Source organism: Scyliorhinus canicula, chromosome 7 (genome assembly GCF_902713615.1).
Source record: "Scyliorhinus canicula chromosome 7, sScyCan1.1, whole genome shotgun sequence".
Classification (NCBI taxonomy): Eukaryota; Metazoa; Chordata; class Chondrichthyes; order Carcharhiniformes; family Scyliorhinidae; genus Scyliorhinus; species Scyliorhinus canicula.
The window spans coordinates 165,911,801-165,927,474 of record NC_052152.1 but is presented as its reverse complement, the minus strand read 5'-3'; the positions used below and the strand labels follow the sequence as shown (position 1 = coordinate 165,927,474).

The 15,674-nt window shown below is 44.2% G+C and overlaps 1 protein-coding gene across 5 annotated transcripts in view; it reads right to left on the bottom strand.

Annotated features, from left to right (window-relative positions):
* The window catches only part of rtel1 (regulator of telomere elongation helicase 1), a 190,574-nt gene that overhangs the window by 34,434 nt on the left and 140,466 nt on the right, over nt 1–15,674 (bottom strand). For all 5 annotated transcript variants that reach the window (XM_038803195.1, XM_038803196.1, XM_038803197.1 and 2 more), the window contains 2 exons: nt 9,487–9,640; nt 7,893–8,038 (listed from right to left, as the gene is read on the bottom strand). In XM_038803195.1, coding sequence (XP_038659123.1) covers nt 7,893–8,038; nt 9,487–9,640 — 300 coding nt within the window. The remainder of the gene's footprint in view (nt 1–7,892; nt 8,039–9,486; nt 9,641–15,674) is intronic.

The window sequence follows — 15,674 nt, the reverse complement described above, 5'->3', positions numbered from 1 at the left end:
GAATTCCTTTTTGCCATTTGTTTGTGTGAACATGCGGGCTAATGTTTGGGGTTGGTGGGAGGATGGGATTGTTGTTATTGATATGGGGATTGACATATTTGTTACTGATTATTGTTTATTGTTGGTGGGTGTAAATTTGGGAGAAAGTGTGAAAAAGGAGAATAAAAAATATTTTAAAATAAATAAATAAATAATGTTGAAGTTCTTGGTTCCTTGCCATTTCTGGTATATTGAAAGAGAAAAAAAACTTATAGGAAAATGGACTAAGAGACGGAAAGTGGGATTACCTGGCTTTCTCTTTGAGAGAGCCTGTGCAAACTCGGTGGGCCAAATGGCCACCTTCAGTGTTGTACTGCTGTATGATTGTATGAGAGGTGGAAGAGTTCCTGGGGTGAATACCAGAGAAAGTGGTCAAGCCATGAATAGAGAAACAAAGGGAATGATGTGGCTAACCATTCTGGGAGTGGGGAAATGGACAGGTAGAGATAGTGAAGGAAATGGCCATGGTCTGAAACTGTTACCTTAGGTATTCAGCACTATATGCTTCTGGCACAGACAAAATGGGAACTAGGAATGGAAAATATGAGCATTTTCATAATGCAAGTGTCTGCCCAGGATTGTATGAAAGAGTTAACTACAGAAATGCGGTGTTAGTGGGAAATTGAACTGTGACAGGAAGAGCTAGCCACTTATAACCACAAACACAAGTCTCGGAAAATGTATTATCACCAAGGCACCATTGTGAGAGGCACTGGGAACAGCTCTGGAGACAGTAAACTGGGCAAATGGACCAGCTGACTGAATAGAGCTCATGTGGAGAGGGTTCAATCTAACATTATGGGTACAGTGTTAACACTGGCGTTCTAATTGCAGGAAATGCTATCTACACATAGACTAGGTTTTGGAGACCATTTGTGGTGAGAAGGGAAGTTTTCTTTTGCAATGTGTTTAGGATATTATTACATGGTTTCCACTGCAAGTCAGGAAAGAGGCAGAGCAATTACATAACCTAAAAGACAGGAAATACATGAGAAAAAGGAACAACCATGTAGTTAGGTCCATTGTTAGAAAAATAAATATTTTTTTTCAGAGTATGCGTCTCAGGTAGTTAATCAGATAGTTTATGCATATATAACTGCGTCTGCATTTTATCTGCTTTGCTTTTAACAGAAGTTTAAATGCATTATGCAATTGCAGGAAGTACTACAAATGATCCTCATCAGAGACTGCTCTGTCATATCAAATGGTTAATTCAAATCAGCGAGTCTATTGCAAAACATTAAAGGTTAAAATGCCTTAAACATAACAAAATTGAGGTTTAGCAATGGTAAATATTTGAACTGGAACTGATATAAATTATGTATGCTCCAGTAAGATAATCTATTGCAGACCAGATACCATCAATGACGCAAATAAATCAGACACTATTAGATAAAAACCTTTTTTTATTCGCTCATGCATTGTGGGTGACATTGACTGGGTCAGCATTTATTGCCCATCCCGGAGGGCATTTAAGAGTCAACTACATTGCTGTGGGTCTGGAGTCACATGTAGGCCAGACCAGGCAAGGATGACAGATATTCATTAGTGAACCAGCTGGGTTTTTACAACAATCGACAATGTTGTTTTACTGAATTCAAACTTCACCATCTCCCATGGTGGGATTTGAACCAGGGTCCCCAGAGCATGACTCTGGGTCTCGGGGTTACTAGTCCAGTGACAATACCACTGTGCCAACGCCTCCCTTGGAGCAAAGAGGGCAGTTGATACAGAATATAAATATATGACATTTACAGAAATACATCAGCAAAGCCAGGAGGATATGAGAGATAATAGGAATAAAGTATAGACATAAACAATTTAAAGTTTGGATAAGCACATGAGCAAAAGAGGTAGAGTCATAAGGTTCAAGAGTGAGTGTCCCAAAGATTTAAGCAAATTTACAGCAAACAAATGATTGGTCAGATTATAATGCTCCACCACCATGCTTGCAGGTTTTTAGTCAAAGGGTGGAGGGGGGGGGGGGGAGTTATGAAATTCCAGGAACAGGATTTATTCTGGGTTACTGCTCATCTTCGCAGTGATTTTACACTGTGGTCTGCAAGGCCTCAGATGGGAAATCTGCTGATGCCCCGATTAAGGGCATTTCCTGCCCAGCCTCAATTTTTAGGCAGGCGGGCGGATTGAAGCTCCATGGAGGATACCCAGAAATAAAGTTCGATCCAGGGTTAGGGCAGGTGGATTAAGTGGTTCAAGGAACAGGGTCGAGGCATAGAGTTTAAGAGTAGGGAGGTTATGCTGGAAATATACAAAATGATGGTTGGGCCACATCGAGAGTATTGTGTGAGGTTCTGGAATTCATGTACAGGAGGGATGGGATAGCACTGGAAAGGGTGCAGAAGAGACGTACCAAGATGTTGCCTACGCTGGAGAGTTTTATCAATGAAGCAAGATTGGGTTGTTCTCCTTGAAGCACAGGAAACATGATTGAGATGTCAAACATTATTGAGGGGTATGATAGAGTAGACAGGAATAAACATTTACCCTTGATGGAGGGATCACTGACCAGGGGACATAGGTTTAAGGTAAGGGGCAGGAGGTTTAGAGGGGATGCGAGGGAAAGCCTTTTTACTCAGAGGGTTGTGGGAGTCTGGAACTCGCTGCCTGTAAGTGTGGTGGAGGCAGAGATCCTCATAACATTTAGAAGTATTTAAATGTGCACTTGCATTCCCAAGGCATAAAAGGCCAAGTGCTGGAAAATGGGATTAGAATAGTTTGGTGGTTGTTTTTGACTGGCGCAGATGTGATGGGCCAAAGGGCATTTTCTGTACTGTAGGTCTCTATGACTCGAAGGGAATGGGGGGAGGATGTGCCTCCATCAGAAGCCACCTTCTGACTGGGGCCCCTTTTCTTTAAGGCCCAGATACCTCCCCCCCCCCCCCCCCCCACCCAAACACCTTACCTTCAAGACCCCGATTGCACCCTCACGAATCTCCAGGCCTTCCCTAACCACTCCTCCCTGCACCCGTTAACACATATCTGGGTCCTGATTTCTAGAAGTTTATCTCAAGCAGTTCTGTGCAGTTCCTCTTCTGACCCACTGCAGTGCTGTTGCTGAGTGCCAGCAAGCATGCCGACAGCTCTCCAAGGTGGAACACCCTCCTAACTGAGGGGCGGAAGTCCCTCCTAATGCCAACAACTCTCATTGGAGCATTAAATGGCAACAGGACTATCTCTCTGTCTAAGGCCCAATCAACTTCATCAATACCCTTCCTTCCATTATAAGGCCAGAAATGGGGATATTTGCTGATGATTGCACAATGTTCAGCACCATAATGTGCAACACTTGGACAACATTCAGTCTTGGACTGATGAGTGGCAAACAATATTATTGCCACACAAGTGCCAGGCAATGCCCATCTCCAACAAGAGAGAATCCACCCATCTCCCCATGACATTCAATGGCATTGCCACTGCCTTCCTCCACGACCAACATACTGGGGGTTACCATTGACCAGAAACTGAACTGGACCACCTATATACTGTGGCTTCAAGAGCAGGTCAGAGGCTAGGAATCCCGTGGCAAGTAACTCATTTCCTCACTCCCCAAAGCCTGCCCACCATCTACAAGGCACAAGTCAGAGGTGAGATGGAATAGGGCAGCACAATGGGTGTGGCAATTCAAAAAGGCTGCTCACCATTACCTTTTCACTGGCAGTTAGTAATGTGCAATAAATGCCAATTTATGGAAGAATAAAAAAATATCAATTTTCTGTTTTGACATAAGTTGTTTCTATTCTTCATATTTAAACTTGTTTTGAAATTCATGTTTAATGCTGCACCAAATCTTACCTTTCAGAAGTTTTTGAATGAGCCTTTTGAGTGACCCGAGATGGGAGGGGGCTCAAGGATCCCTTTAGAGGCGAGCTGGTGTGTTTTATTGAGGGGGGGGGGGGGGGGGGGGGGGGGGGGCTGTGCGAGGGGATGGTCATGGTGGGGGGGTTTACTGATATCTTCCTGCACTAATGAGCTCTGCTTGAAATGGGACCGTGTGCAGCCTCGGCCGGGAGTTTCTGACCGAGGTTCCGAAATGAAGCAGAGTCTGGTTTGATAATGCGGTCTTTCTCGACACAGAGAGTGCTGGGAAACACCTGGCTAAACATGCTCGACGTGGGACTCTGTTTCATTGCCATTAAATCGCACCCAATATGTCAAGAGCTTGAATAAAGTAAAGATTTAAGAATGGGATAGAATAGATTAACGAAGTTTGGACAAAATAAAGTTTGAAGAATGGGATGAAAGAGCAACTGATAAGAGCGCAGCTGTGCCAAGGGGTTTTGATGTACGAATTAGCTTAAAAGCAAGGTAAATAGATATTTAAGAGAAGTGGGAAACAATAAAGTATACAATTTTAGGTATGTTATGGGCCAGGGTTTAGAGAACCCCAAAGTGTATCATGGAGTTCACCTGACCCACAACGTTTAATAAATTGTGGTATGGGGAGCACCCGGCCCACTCTGCTGACATGGTACAGCAGAAATGGAAAAGTATTTTTTAAAGCAAAACAATGTTTATTCTATGAACACAAGTTAACCTTTTTAAAACAAACAGTGAACATCTTAGCAACCATCAATTCAAATACAACCCCCAAAGAATACAACACTAAATAATCCTTAAGAACTTCCTAAACAACATCCAAAAGACAAAAGAAACACCTTTCAACAGAAGCACATTAGGTTTACATTCACTACCGAGAACATTTATAATTCTGAATTCACCAAATGGTCAAGAGCTAGTCTTTTAATGGCAGAGAGATCAACAGTACACCTGCTCTGTCTGGCTTCTGCTCCAACACTGAAAACGAAACTAAAACACACCCTGCAGCAAACAACCTAAAATGAAAGTAAAAAGCTAACAGACAGCCCAGCTCTACCCACACTCTGCCATCACTGATAAACACCCATTTCTTAAAAGTACATTTCTTAAACGCCCATTTCTTAAAGGTACTCTCACATGACAGGTGTTAAACCTACAGAATAGATAAGTTCAGAGTGGAGACTCTCAGGAAAGAGTTAATGTTCTCTAATACTCAAGTTGGAATTGGGATTTTAAATGTTTAATAGACTGCACTGATATATAAGGGGGATACAGGTGGCACTGATTTGTTGTTGGAGAAGTGATTACTGAACACAATAAACTTGTGAGTCAAAGAAGTCAAGACTTGCTTTCTCATTCTTTATTATAGTTTCCATCAGAGCTTAACAGTGACATGAGAAGACAGTTCACATGTATGTGTGAGAAGTCTGGCTTCTAAAGCGAGTCGTTTAGTTGGGAGGACATCAAAAGGAAAATATGTTATTTCAGTAGTCGGGTAGCACTGCACTGCCAGGAGAGGTGAAAATGAAATGAAAATGAAATTAAATCAAAATCGCTTATTGTCACGAGTAGGCTTCAATGAAGTTACTGTGAAAAGCCCCTAGTCGCCACATTCCGGCGCCTGTTCGGGGAGGCTGTTACGGGAATCGAACCGTGCTGCTGACCTGCTTGGTGTGCTTTCAAAGCCAGTGACTTAGCCCTGTGCTAAACAGGTGGAAATGAGAAAGAAGAAAACAGGTGGAAAGCAGTTGTGATCACAGCCATGCTCAGCTTGAAAGTGGAACTCTCCCAGAAAGCAGAATTCTAGGCTAGAAGCTACTGGATTTGAAAATCTCAGACAAACTACACTTTACCTAAGAAAGCTTCCTAAACCTAAAGATAACCCGTGGGTGGTAACTATTTGCTGAATTTAGCTCATCAAGTTATACTATGTGGAATGATTGGGGACATTTCTCAGAGTTCAGGGACACAGATAGATGGGAATGTGGTTAATTCTAGAATATAGTGTGTGTAGCCATTATTATAGTTAAGTATACCTTGGTTTTGTATTGTGGCCATTTTTGTTGTGCGTCTTACCTGTAAATAAACCTTCTTTTATTTGAGCGATCACAACAAGGTTGGACCTTTCCCTTTTGCTTGTCTATCTTCACATTATACCAAATTGAAAAAATACATTTTCAAGAACTGGCGTTCCAAGTTACCCCTCCAGGATTTGGGATACACTCGCGTCTAACATTAACGGGGTTCTTAACAGAATCAACAGTCAAAGTGTACCCAAAATAAAAAATCTAGACGTTGCTGTTCTTTTTATGCAAGATCTCAGTTAGGCCCAAGTGGCCTAAGGCGAAGCTTTGTGCAATCCACTTTAGGAAAAGCATAATAACAGTGGAAAAGTTGGCGTGTTCAATGGATATGATCATGGGTGAAACTTGACAAGACAGCCTTTATTCACCATTATAGCTAAATGATACAGTGGTGATGTGATAAAGGTCTTCAACATTAGGAATGGTTACACCAAAATAAATAATGAAGAACTGGTTCAATTGGTTACCAACAGAGTAACGACCAGGCATAAATTTAAAACCATGACAAAAAATTATCAAGGGGAGTTAGAAACATTTTTTCAGGCAGTGTGTAGTTAGAATATTAAATGACTGGGGTGGAAATGCCAGCATTTACTGCTCATCTTTAACTGCCCTGGAGAAGAGGACTGTGAGCCGCTGCTTTAAAATGCTGCAGCCCATGGGTATTGTGTATTGATGGTGTTTCCAGTGTTTCCTCACTAGCAACCTTGCAGTGGATCAAGGGCACTTTAAGAGAGCGATCACGTGATGTCATTGGACGTTTGCACGGCCAAACAAGCAGTCTAACATCGCAGCCTATAACGTTAATGTCTTCTTAATAACGCTCTTTGTATGGCTGAACCTCCAAGGCACACTGACCTCATTTAGATCGAGAATTTCAGCACTTGGTGACCCAGCAATGATGAAATAAACAAATATATTTCCATTTTTGATTCTTTAAGCTGCTCTAGAATCAGAGAAGCCCGACAGTGCAGAAGGAGGCCATTCGGTCCACTGAGCCTGCACCCACTCTCTGAAAGAGTATCCTACCTCGGCTTACTCCTCCACCCTATCCCCGCAACACGACCCAACCTGCACATGCCTGGACACGAAGGGATAATTTGGCAAGGCCAATCCATCTAACCTTCGCATCTTTGGACTGTGGGAGAAAATCGGAGCACCCGGGAGGAAACCCACACAGACACGGGGAGAACATGCAAACTCCACACAATCACCCAGGGCTGGAATTGAACCCGGGTTCCTGTCGCGGTGTGGTAGCAGTGCTCACCACTGTGCCACCGTGCAGCCAATAGGTGTTTAAAAGCTGATTGTGGTTGAACTTGCTACCAATGATCCTGGAGCAGATAACGAGAAAACCGATTTTAAATGATGAAACAGAAGCAAAATTTGGTTTGGAGAAGCTCTTTGGAATATCTACTTACACATAGAAACTAAAGTGCCTTCAACTTGAAAGGTGCAATAATTCGATCCAATGAAAAATTAGAACAAATTTTCAATTTTCCACCTCTGAAGTGAAATCCTTCATTCTTTTTTAAAATAAATTTAGAGCACCCAATTCATTTTTTCCAATTAAGGGACAATTTAACGTGGTCAATCCACCTAACCTGCATACCTTTGGGTTGTGGGGGAAAAACCCACGCAGACACAGGGAGAATGTGCAAACTCCACGCGGAAAGTGACCCAGGGCCGGGATCGAACCTGGGACCTCAGCGCCGTGAGGCAGCAATGCTAACTACTGCGCAACAGTGCTGCCCTGAAATCCTTCATTCTGAGTCATAGTTTCAAGCAGTTTAAAGAACTACTGAGGAAAATCGCTCTTTTTTGCATAAGCAAGTGCGGACAAGTCTATTATTCTGAAGTTCTTATTTTACAACCAGGAACCAGCGCTAAATAAAATAGATCAGATGCAAGATAGTCCCACGCAAATGTCACCTTTTTTCCACCTTCATCGGTTTTTAGTTCACTGTGCTCTAACGCATCGAGGAGACTCAAAGGTTTCTTTCGCATGTTCTCTGTTGCTTTCTCATATTCAATGCAAAGCTTGGCCATGGCACCTCCTCTGGAAGGCTCAACATCATCTGTATACAAGTACATCAACACAAATCGCTAATAATTTGTTTTGAGGAAGCCCAGGTTGCATCCGGAATCAAACAACCGCAACAGTCACCAGGAAGCAACACTGGAATGGAGCAGCACCTCACCTAGTAAACCGATAGAGCCAGCAAGGGAAGAAGGGATAAAATCCCTCCTCTACAACAGTACGTAAAGTCCACCATTTGCAGCGCAGAACAGTCAGGCAACTGAATCAGCACATACTGTACTCCCTGGTAAACATCCCTCCCACCCATACTGTAATTGCGGCACAAACCCACACAAAACACCCACCTCCCTGCAACACCTCTTGGCTCCCATAGTGACAGGAGGCTTTGGCACAAAGGGCGGAATTTTCCATTCTCCTCATGGGCAGCAGGGTAGCATGGTGGTTAGCATAAATGCTTCACAGCTCCAGGGTCCCAGGTTCGATTCCCGGCTGGGTCACTGTCTGTGTGGAGTCTGCACGTCCTCCCCCTGTGTGCGTGGGTTTCCTCCGGGTGCTCCGGTTTCCTCCCACAGTCCAAAGATGTGCGGGTTAGGTGGATTGGCCATGCTAAATTGCCCGTAGTGTCCTAATAAAAGTAAGGTTGGGGGGGGGGGGTTGTTGGGTTACGGGTATAGGGTGGATACGTGGGTTTGAGTAGGGTGATCATGGCTCGGCACAACATTGAGGGCCGAAGGGCCTGTTCTGTGCTGTACTGTTCTATGTTCTATGTTGAATACAAAAAAAGGTTGTCTCGTTCTAATAAATGCAACAATTTACCAAATATTTCTCCATGCATTCCACCCCTCAAGTATTTTCTGCATCTGTGCGTCTTTTCGTTTTTAATGGATTGGGATTTTAGGTTGGGAGGAAAATTATTGGCAGCCTTGACTTCCAACATACACATGTTGAGCACTGTGTTTAGTTTTGGTCTCCTTACTTAGGACACGGCGTAATGCATTGGAAACAGTTCACAGAAGGTTCACTTAACTGATTCCTGGGATAAAGGAGTTTTGTTATTAGAAAATGTTGGACAGGTTGGGCCTATATCCATTGGAGTTTAGCGACATAAGAGGTAATCGTATTGAAACATAAGGGTTCAGAGGAGCTTAACAGGATAGATTTACGACGCCGTTGAAGTGACATTTTTTTCTAACATAGGGTTGTTAGTCTGTGAAATTCTCTTCCTCAGGGAGCAGTGGAGGCAGGATCATTGAATACTTTTATGCTCGAGTTAGATAAGATTCTTGACTCCCTTGGTAGTCAATCTAAGGGTATCAGAAGGACACAGGAAAGTAGGGTTGAGGTCACATCGAGATCGGCCATGATCTTATCAAATTGCAGAACAGGTTCAAGGCCTACTTCTGTTCTTGATTGATATATTCGTACATATTATGTATACCTCGGCCACTGCAAGTGAAATTAACAGCAATTTGAAAAATACTGTACCAGCACGTTTTCTTTTGAGGCTTGGGACATGGGAATCTAAAGTTTTTGCTTTCTTCAGACTTAGGCCAGAGTTAGCAGGCAAGGATGGAGCGGCACGATCTACCTCCGAACACTGGCCACTGCATGACTTCATCTTCAGTTTTGGCGGAGGCATCTATTTGTGTAACATAAATACAATTAAACGAAGAAGCCTACATTTTAATGTTCTTACAAACATCATGTTCTATTTTAAATTCAATTTAAGCAATCCATAAAAATCAAGCTCTTTAAAAAGAAACACTGGAACTTCCTTACGTTTTAAAAGCAAAGCGAAATACTGAGGGAGCTCTTCAGTACAAAATATCAACCCGAGCTATATAAAATGCAGAATATATTGTAAATATATTAGTTTACAAAGTTAAATTAAGTTCAAATTTATTTCAATTTCCTTGTGCCCAACTTTGATTCACCCGCCTCAAGAATGAGGTACTTTGTTGGCATTAGTAATGGACCGGTCAGTACATGATGCCATGTGAAAATATAGACTACCCTCCTTTCTTCCAGCCAGGAGTGTGGACCAGATTGGCAAGAGGTCTCTCTTAGGTTACCAATTATTTGTAACAAGTAGTTGATAGGAGCCACATTGGACATGTGTTGTTACATTGCCATGAAGCGGATGTGATAGTTAAATTTTGCTCACTTGTGTCTTGGTCTATTTGTGAAAAATACCATTTTGCATGAAAAAGTATCTCCTTCGATCCAAAGCCAGCATCATTATTGGTGTGGCTCAGAATTGTAATTATCCCTTTATTACGGTATATAGTACACATGATACCAGGCCAGATGCCATCAATGACCTCTCTTGAAAAGTGGCACATACCAGGCCAACAGACCAATACTTACAATCTAAAACTAATAAGTTACTTACAGGCTGAACAATACAGAACAGTGAAATCGGGCAACATCGTGGATATATTAACTTCTTTAAAAAAAGATGAATTAGTCCACAAGAGGTCAAAATAAAAAAGACTTGCATTTATATAGCAGCTTTCCCAACCGCAGGATGTCTAAAAGGACTTTACATTCAATGCTGCACTTCTGAACTGTACTCACTGTTGTAATTTAGTAAAGCTGGCAGCTAATCTATACAAAGTTGCAAACGACATTTAACAAAGGCTAGATTTGGTGGGATTGGTCTGCCATTATTTTGGCCAAGTGTCAGCTTGTGCTGGAAATGCAGAGGGTAGCCCGTCAGCAGCATTGGCGGATTTCCCCGCTGCATTTTTAAACTGATGGACACAAAAAGAAAGCGAGATGCGGGTCCCATAATGTCACACTGGTGGGCAGGCTCTGATTGAGGCATAGAGACCTGATAATTATACTTAAAGGTATACAAACGGGGTTCCAACGTCGGGATTTCCGTTCTGGCATTGACGTGGACAATTGATCAAGGAAGTCCCACCAGCGTAAAAGCCATTTTGGGATTCTTGTGGGAGTTTCTAACACGACGGCTGTTCCCGCCTCTCTCTCTCTCTTCTTCAACCCCGCCGCCCATTAGTGATGTTGATTTTCGGGATAAATACCTGCCAGGGTAGCTGAGGAACACACTATCTATCTTACTCCTGATCCTCCTGACCCCTTTCCCCCTAGAAATCCACTCCTTGAACACTACTTATTGTTTTCAATGTTGAAATAATCAGGTCCTAGAGATTTGTCAAAAGTCTATTTCCTCCAGCCTGGCATTCTACCTAAATTAACATTTCAAATAGTCTATTTTTCATACTTGACAGTAAATGAAAGAGTAATCCCATTGGGTTGATGGAATGTAAACTGAATGTGAGCGGCCCCATTCTTTCAAAGAATCTATGATGAACTGATGTTTATGTTATTGTGGCCACAGCCCCAGAGGCCTTAAGACTCTATTTCAAATCCACAAAATATTGTTGTGGATCCAGCAGAGGGCAGCAGAGCAGAGCTACTGATCAGCTGTTCTGGGGAAATTTGCATACGTGCAGTGCGGTCAGCCTAAGTTGAAGGTGAATCTGCGAAGGGGACCCGAGGAGTTTGAGTGAAGGCAATCATCCAGCAGAGGGCAGCAGAGCAGAGCTACTGATCAGCTGTTCTGGGGAAATTTGCATACGTGCAGTGCGGTCAGCCTAAGTTGAAGGTGAATCTGCGAAGGGGACCCGAGGAGTTTGAGTGAAGGCAATCATCCAGCAGAGGGCAGCAGAGCAGAGCTACTGATCAGCTGTTCTGGGGAAATTTGCATACGTGCAGTGCGGTCAGCCTAAGTTGAAGGTGGTTTGTGGAGAGGCTGTTGGCAAGTGACAGTTAAACCCGAAACACTTCGTGAGTGTTTCCCACCCTACCTCCTCCTCTAACCAACCCCCCCACCCCACGGTGGTTGGGAAGCGGGAGCAGGGGCCTGTCGTGAAGGTGAGTGAGTGCCTTTAAATTTGCTTACCTTTGAGCGGGAGCAGGGTTTGAGGTAATATCAGGTAAGCTCTTCCTTTCTTTTTCTTTTTCTTGTTATTTTTTAAATCTAGAGGTGATGTCAGGGAAGGCAGTACAATGCTCCTCCTGCAGAATGTTTGAGGTGAGGGACGCCGTCAGTGTCCCTGCTGATTTCATCTGTGGGAAGTGCACCCAACTCCAGCTCCTCAAAAACCGTGTTAGGGACCTGGAGCTTGAGCTGGATGAACTTCGGATCATTCGGGAGGCAGAGGGGGTCATAGATAGGAGCTTCAGGGAAATAGTTACACCAAAGACTGGAGATAGATGGGTAACTGTAAGAGGGACTGGGAAGAAGCAGTCAGTGCAGGGACCCCCTGCGGTCGTTCCCCTGAGTAACAAGTATACCGTTTTGGATACTTGTGGGGGGGACGACTTACCAGGGGTAAGCCATGGGGTACAGGCCTCTGGCACGGAGTCTGTCCCTGTTGCTCAGAAGGGAAGGGGGGAAAGGAGTAGAACATTAGTAATTGGGGACTCAATAGTCAGGGGCACAGATAGGAGATTTTGTGGGAGCGAGAGAGACTCACGTTTGGTATGTTGCCTCCCAGGTGCAAGGGTACGTGATGTCTCGGATCGTGTTTTCCGGGTCCTTAAGGGGGAGGGGGAGCAGCCCCAAGTCGTAGTCCACATTGGCACTAACGACATAGGTAGGAAAGGGGACAAGGATGTCAGGCAGGCCTTTAGGGAGCTAGGATGGAAGCTCAGAGCGAGAACAAACAGAGTTGTTATCTCTGGGTTGTTGCCCGTGCCACGTGATAGTGAGATGAGGAATAGGGAGAGAGAGCAATTAAACACGTGGCTACAGGGATGGTGCAGGCGGGAGGGATTCAGATTTCTGGATAACTGGGGCTCTTTCTGGGGAAGGTGGGACCTCTATAGACAGGATGGTCTACATCTGAACCTGAGGGGCACCAATATCCTGGGGGGGAGATTTGTTAGTGCTCTTTGGGGGGGTTTAAACTAATTCAGCAGGGGCATGGGAACCTGGATTGTAGTTTTAGGGTACGGGAGATTGAGAGTATAGAGGTCAGGAGCACAGATTTGACTTCGCAGGAGGGTGCCAGTGTTCAGGTAGGTGGTTTGAAGTGTGTCTACTTCAATGCCAGGAGTATACGAAATAAGGTAGGGGAACTGGCAGCATGGGTTGGTACCTGGGACTTCGATGTTGTGGCCATTTCAGAGACATGGATAGAGCAGGGACAGGAATGGTTGTTGCAGGTTCCGGGGTTTAGGTGTTTTAGTAAGTTCAGAGAAGAGGGCAAAAGAGGGGGAGGTGTGGCGCTGCTAGTCAAGGACAGTATTACGGTGGCGGAAAGGATGCTAGATGGGGACTCTTCTTCTGAGGTAGTATGGGCTGAGGTTAGAAACAGGAAAGGAGAGGTCACCCTGTTGGGAGTTTTCTATAGGCCACCTAATAGTTCTAGGGATGTGGAGGAAAGGATGGCGAAGATGATTCTGGAAAAGAGCGAAAGTAACAGGGTAGTTGTTATGGGAGACTTTAACTTTCCAAATATTGACTGGAAAAGATATAGTTCGAGTACATTAGATGGGTCATTCTTTGTACAATGTGTGCAGGAGGGTTTCCTGACACAATATGTTGACAGGCCAACAAGAGGCGAGGCCACATTGGATTTGGTTTTGGGTAATGAACCAGGCCAGGTGTTAGATCTGGAGGTAGGTGAGCACTTTGGAAACAGTGACCACAATTCGGTGACCTTTACGTTAGTGATGGAAAGGGATAAGTATGCCCCGCAGGGCAAGAGTTATAGCTGGGGGAAGGGCAATTATGATGCCATTAGACATGACTTAGGATGTGTTGGTTGGAGAAGTAGGCTGCAAGGGTTGGGCACACTGGATATGTGGAGCTTGTTCAAGGAACAGCTATTGCATGTTCTTGATAAGTACGTACCAGTCAGGCAGGGAGGAAGGGGTCGAGCGAGGGAACCGTGGTTTACCAAAGAAGTGGAATCTCTTGTTAAGAGGAAGAAGGAGGCCTATGTGAAGATGAGGCGTGAAGTTTCAGTTGGGGCGCTTGATATTTACAAGGAAGCGAGGAAGAATCTAAAGAGAGAGCTGAGACGAGCAAGGAGGGGACATGAGAAGTCTTTGGCAGGTAGGATCAAGGAAAACCCAAAAGCTTTCTATAGGTATGTCAGGAATAAAAGAATGACTAGGGTAAGAGTAGGGCCAGTCAAGGACAGTGGTGGGAAGTTGTGTGTGGAGGCTGAGGAGATAAGCGAGATACTAAATGAATACTTTTCGTCAGTATTCACTCAAGAAAAAGATAATATTGTGGAGGAGAATGCTGAGACCCAGGCTATTAGAATAGATGGCATTGAGGTGCGTAGGGAAGAAGTGTTGGCAATTCTGGACAAGGTGAAAATAGATAAGTCCCCGGGGCCTGATGGGATTTATCCTAGGATTCTCTGGGAAGCCAGGGAAGAGATTGCTGAGCCTTTGGCTTTGATTTTTAGGTCATCATTGGCTACAGGAATAGTGCCAGAGGACTGGAGGATAGCAAATGTGATCCCTTTGTTCAAGAAGGGGAGTAGAGATAACCCCGGTAACTATAGGCCGGTGAGCCTAACGTCTGTGGTGGGTAAAGTCTTGGAGAGGATTATAAAAGATACGATTTATAATCATCTAGATAGGAATAATATGATTAGGGACAGTCAGCATGGTTTTGTGAAGGGTAGGTCATGCCTCACAAACCTTATCGAGTTCTTTGAGAAGGTGACTGAACAGGTAGACGAGGGTAGAGCAGTTGATGTGGTGTATATGGATTTCAGTAAAGCGTTTGATAAGGTTCCCCACGGTCGTCTATTGCAGAAAATACGGAGGCTGGGGATTGAGGGTGATTTAGAGATGTGGATCAGAAATTGGCTAGTTGAAAGAAGACAGAGAGTGGTAGTTGATGGGAAATGTTCAGAATGGAGTTCAGTTACGAGTGGCGTACCACAAGGATCTGTTCTGGGGCCGTTGCTGTTTGTCATTTTTATAAATGACCTAGAGGAGGGCGCAGAAGGATGGGTGAGTAAATTTGCAGACGACACTAAAGTCGGTGGAGTTGTAGACAGTGCGGAAGGATGTTGCAGGTTACAGAGGGACATAGATAAGCTGCAGAGCTGGGCTGAGAGGTGGCAAATGGAGTTTAATGTGGAGAAGTGTGAGGTGATTCACTTTGGAAAGAATAACAGAAATGCGGAATATTTGGCTAATGGTAAAATTCTTGGTAGTGTGGATGAGCAGAGGGATCTCGGTGTCCATGTACATAGATCCCTGAAAGTTGCCACCCAGGTTGATAGGGTTGTGAAGAAGGCCTATGGTGTGTTGGCCTTTATTGGTAGAGGGATTGAGTTCCGGAGCCATGAGGTCATGTTGCAGTTGTACAAAACTCTAGTACGGCCGCATTTGGAGTATTGCGTACAGTTCTGGTCGCCTCATTATAGGAAGGACGTGGAAGCTTTGGAACGGGTGCAGAGGAGATTTACCAGGATGTTGCCTGGTATGGAGGGAAAATCTTATGAGGAAAGGCTGATGGACTTGAGGTTGTTTTCGTTAGAGAGAAGAAGGTTAAGAGGTGACTTAATAGAGGCATACAAAATGATCAGAGGGTTAGATAGGGTGGACAGCGAGAGCCTTCTCCCGCGGATGGAGGTGGCTAGCACGAGGGGACATAGCCTTAAATTGAGGGG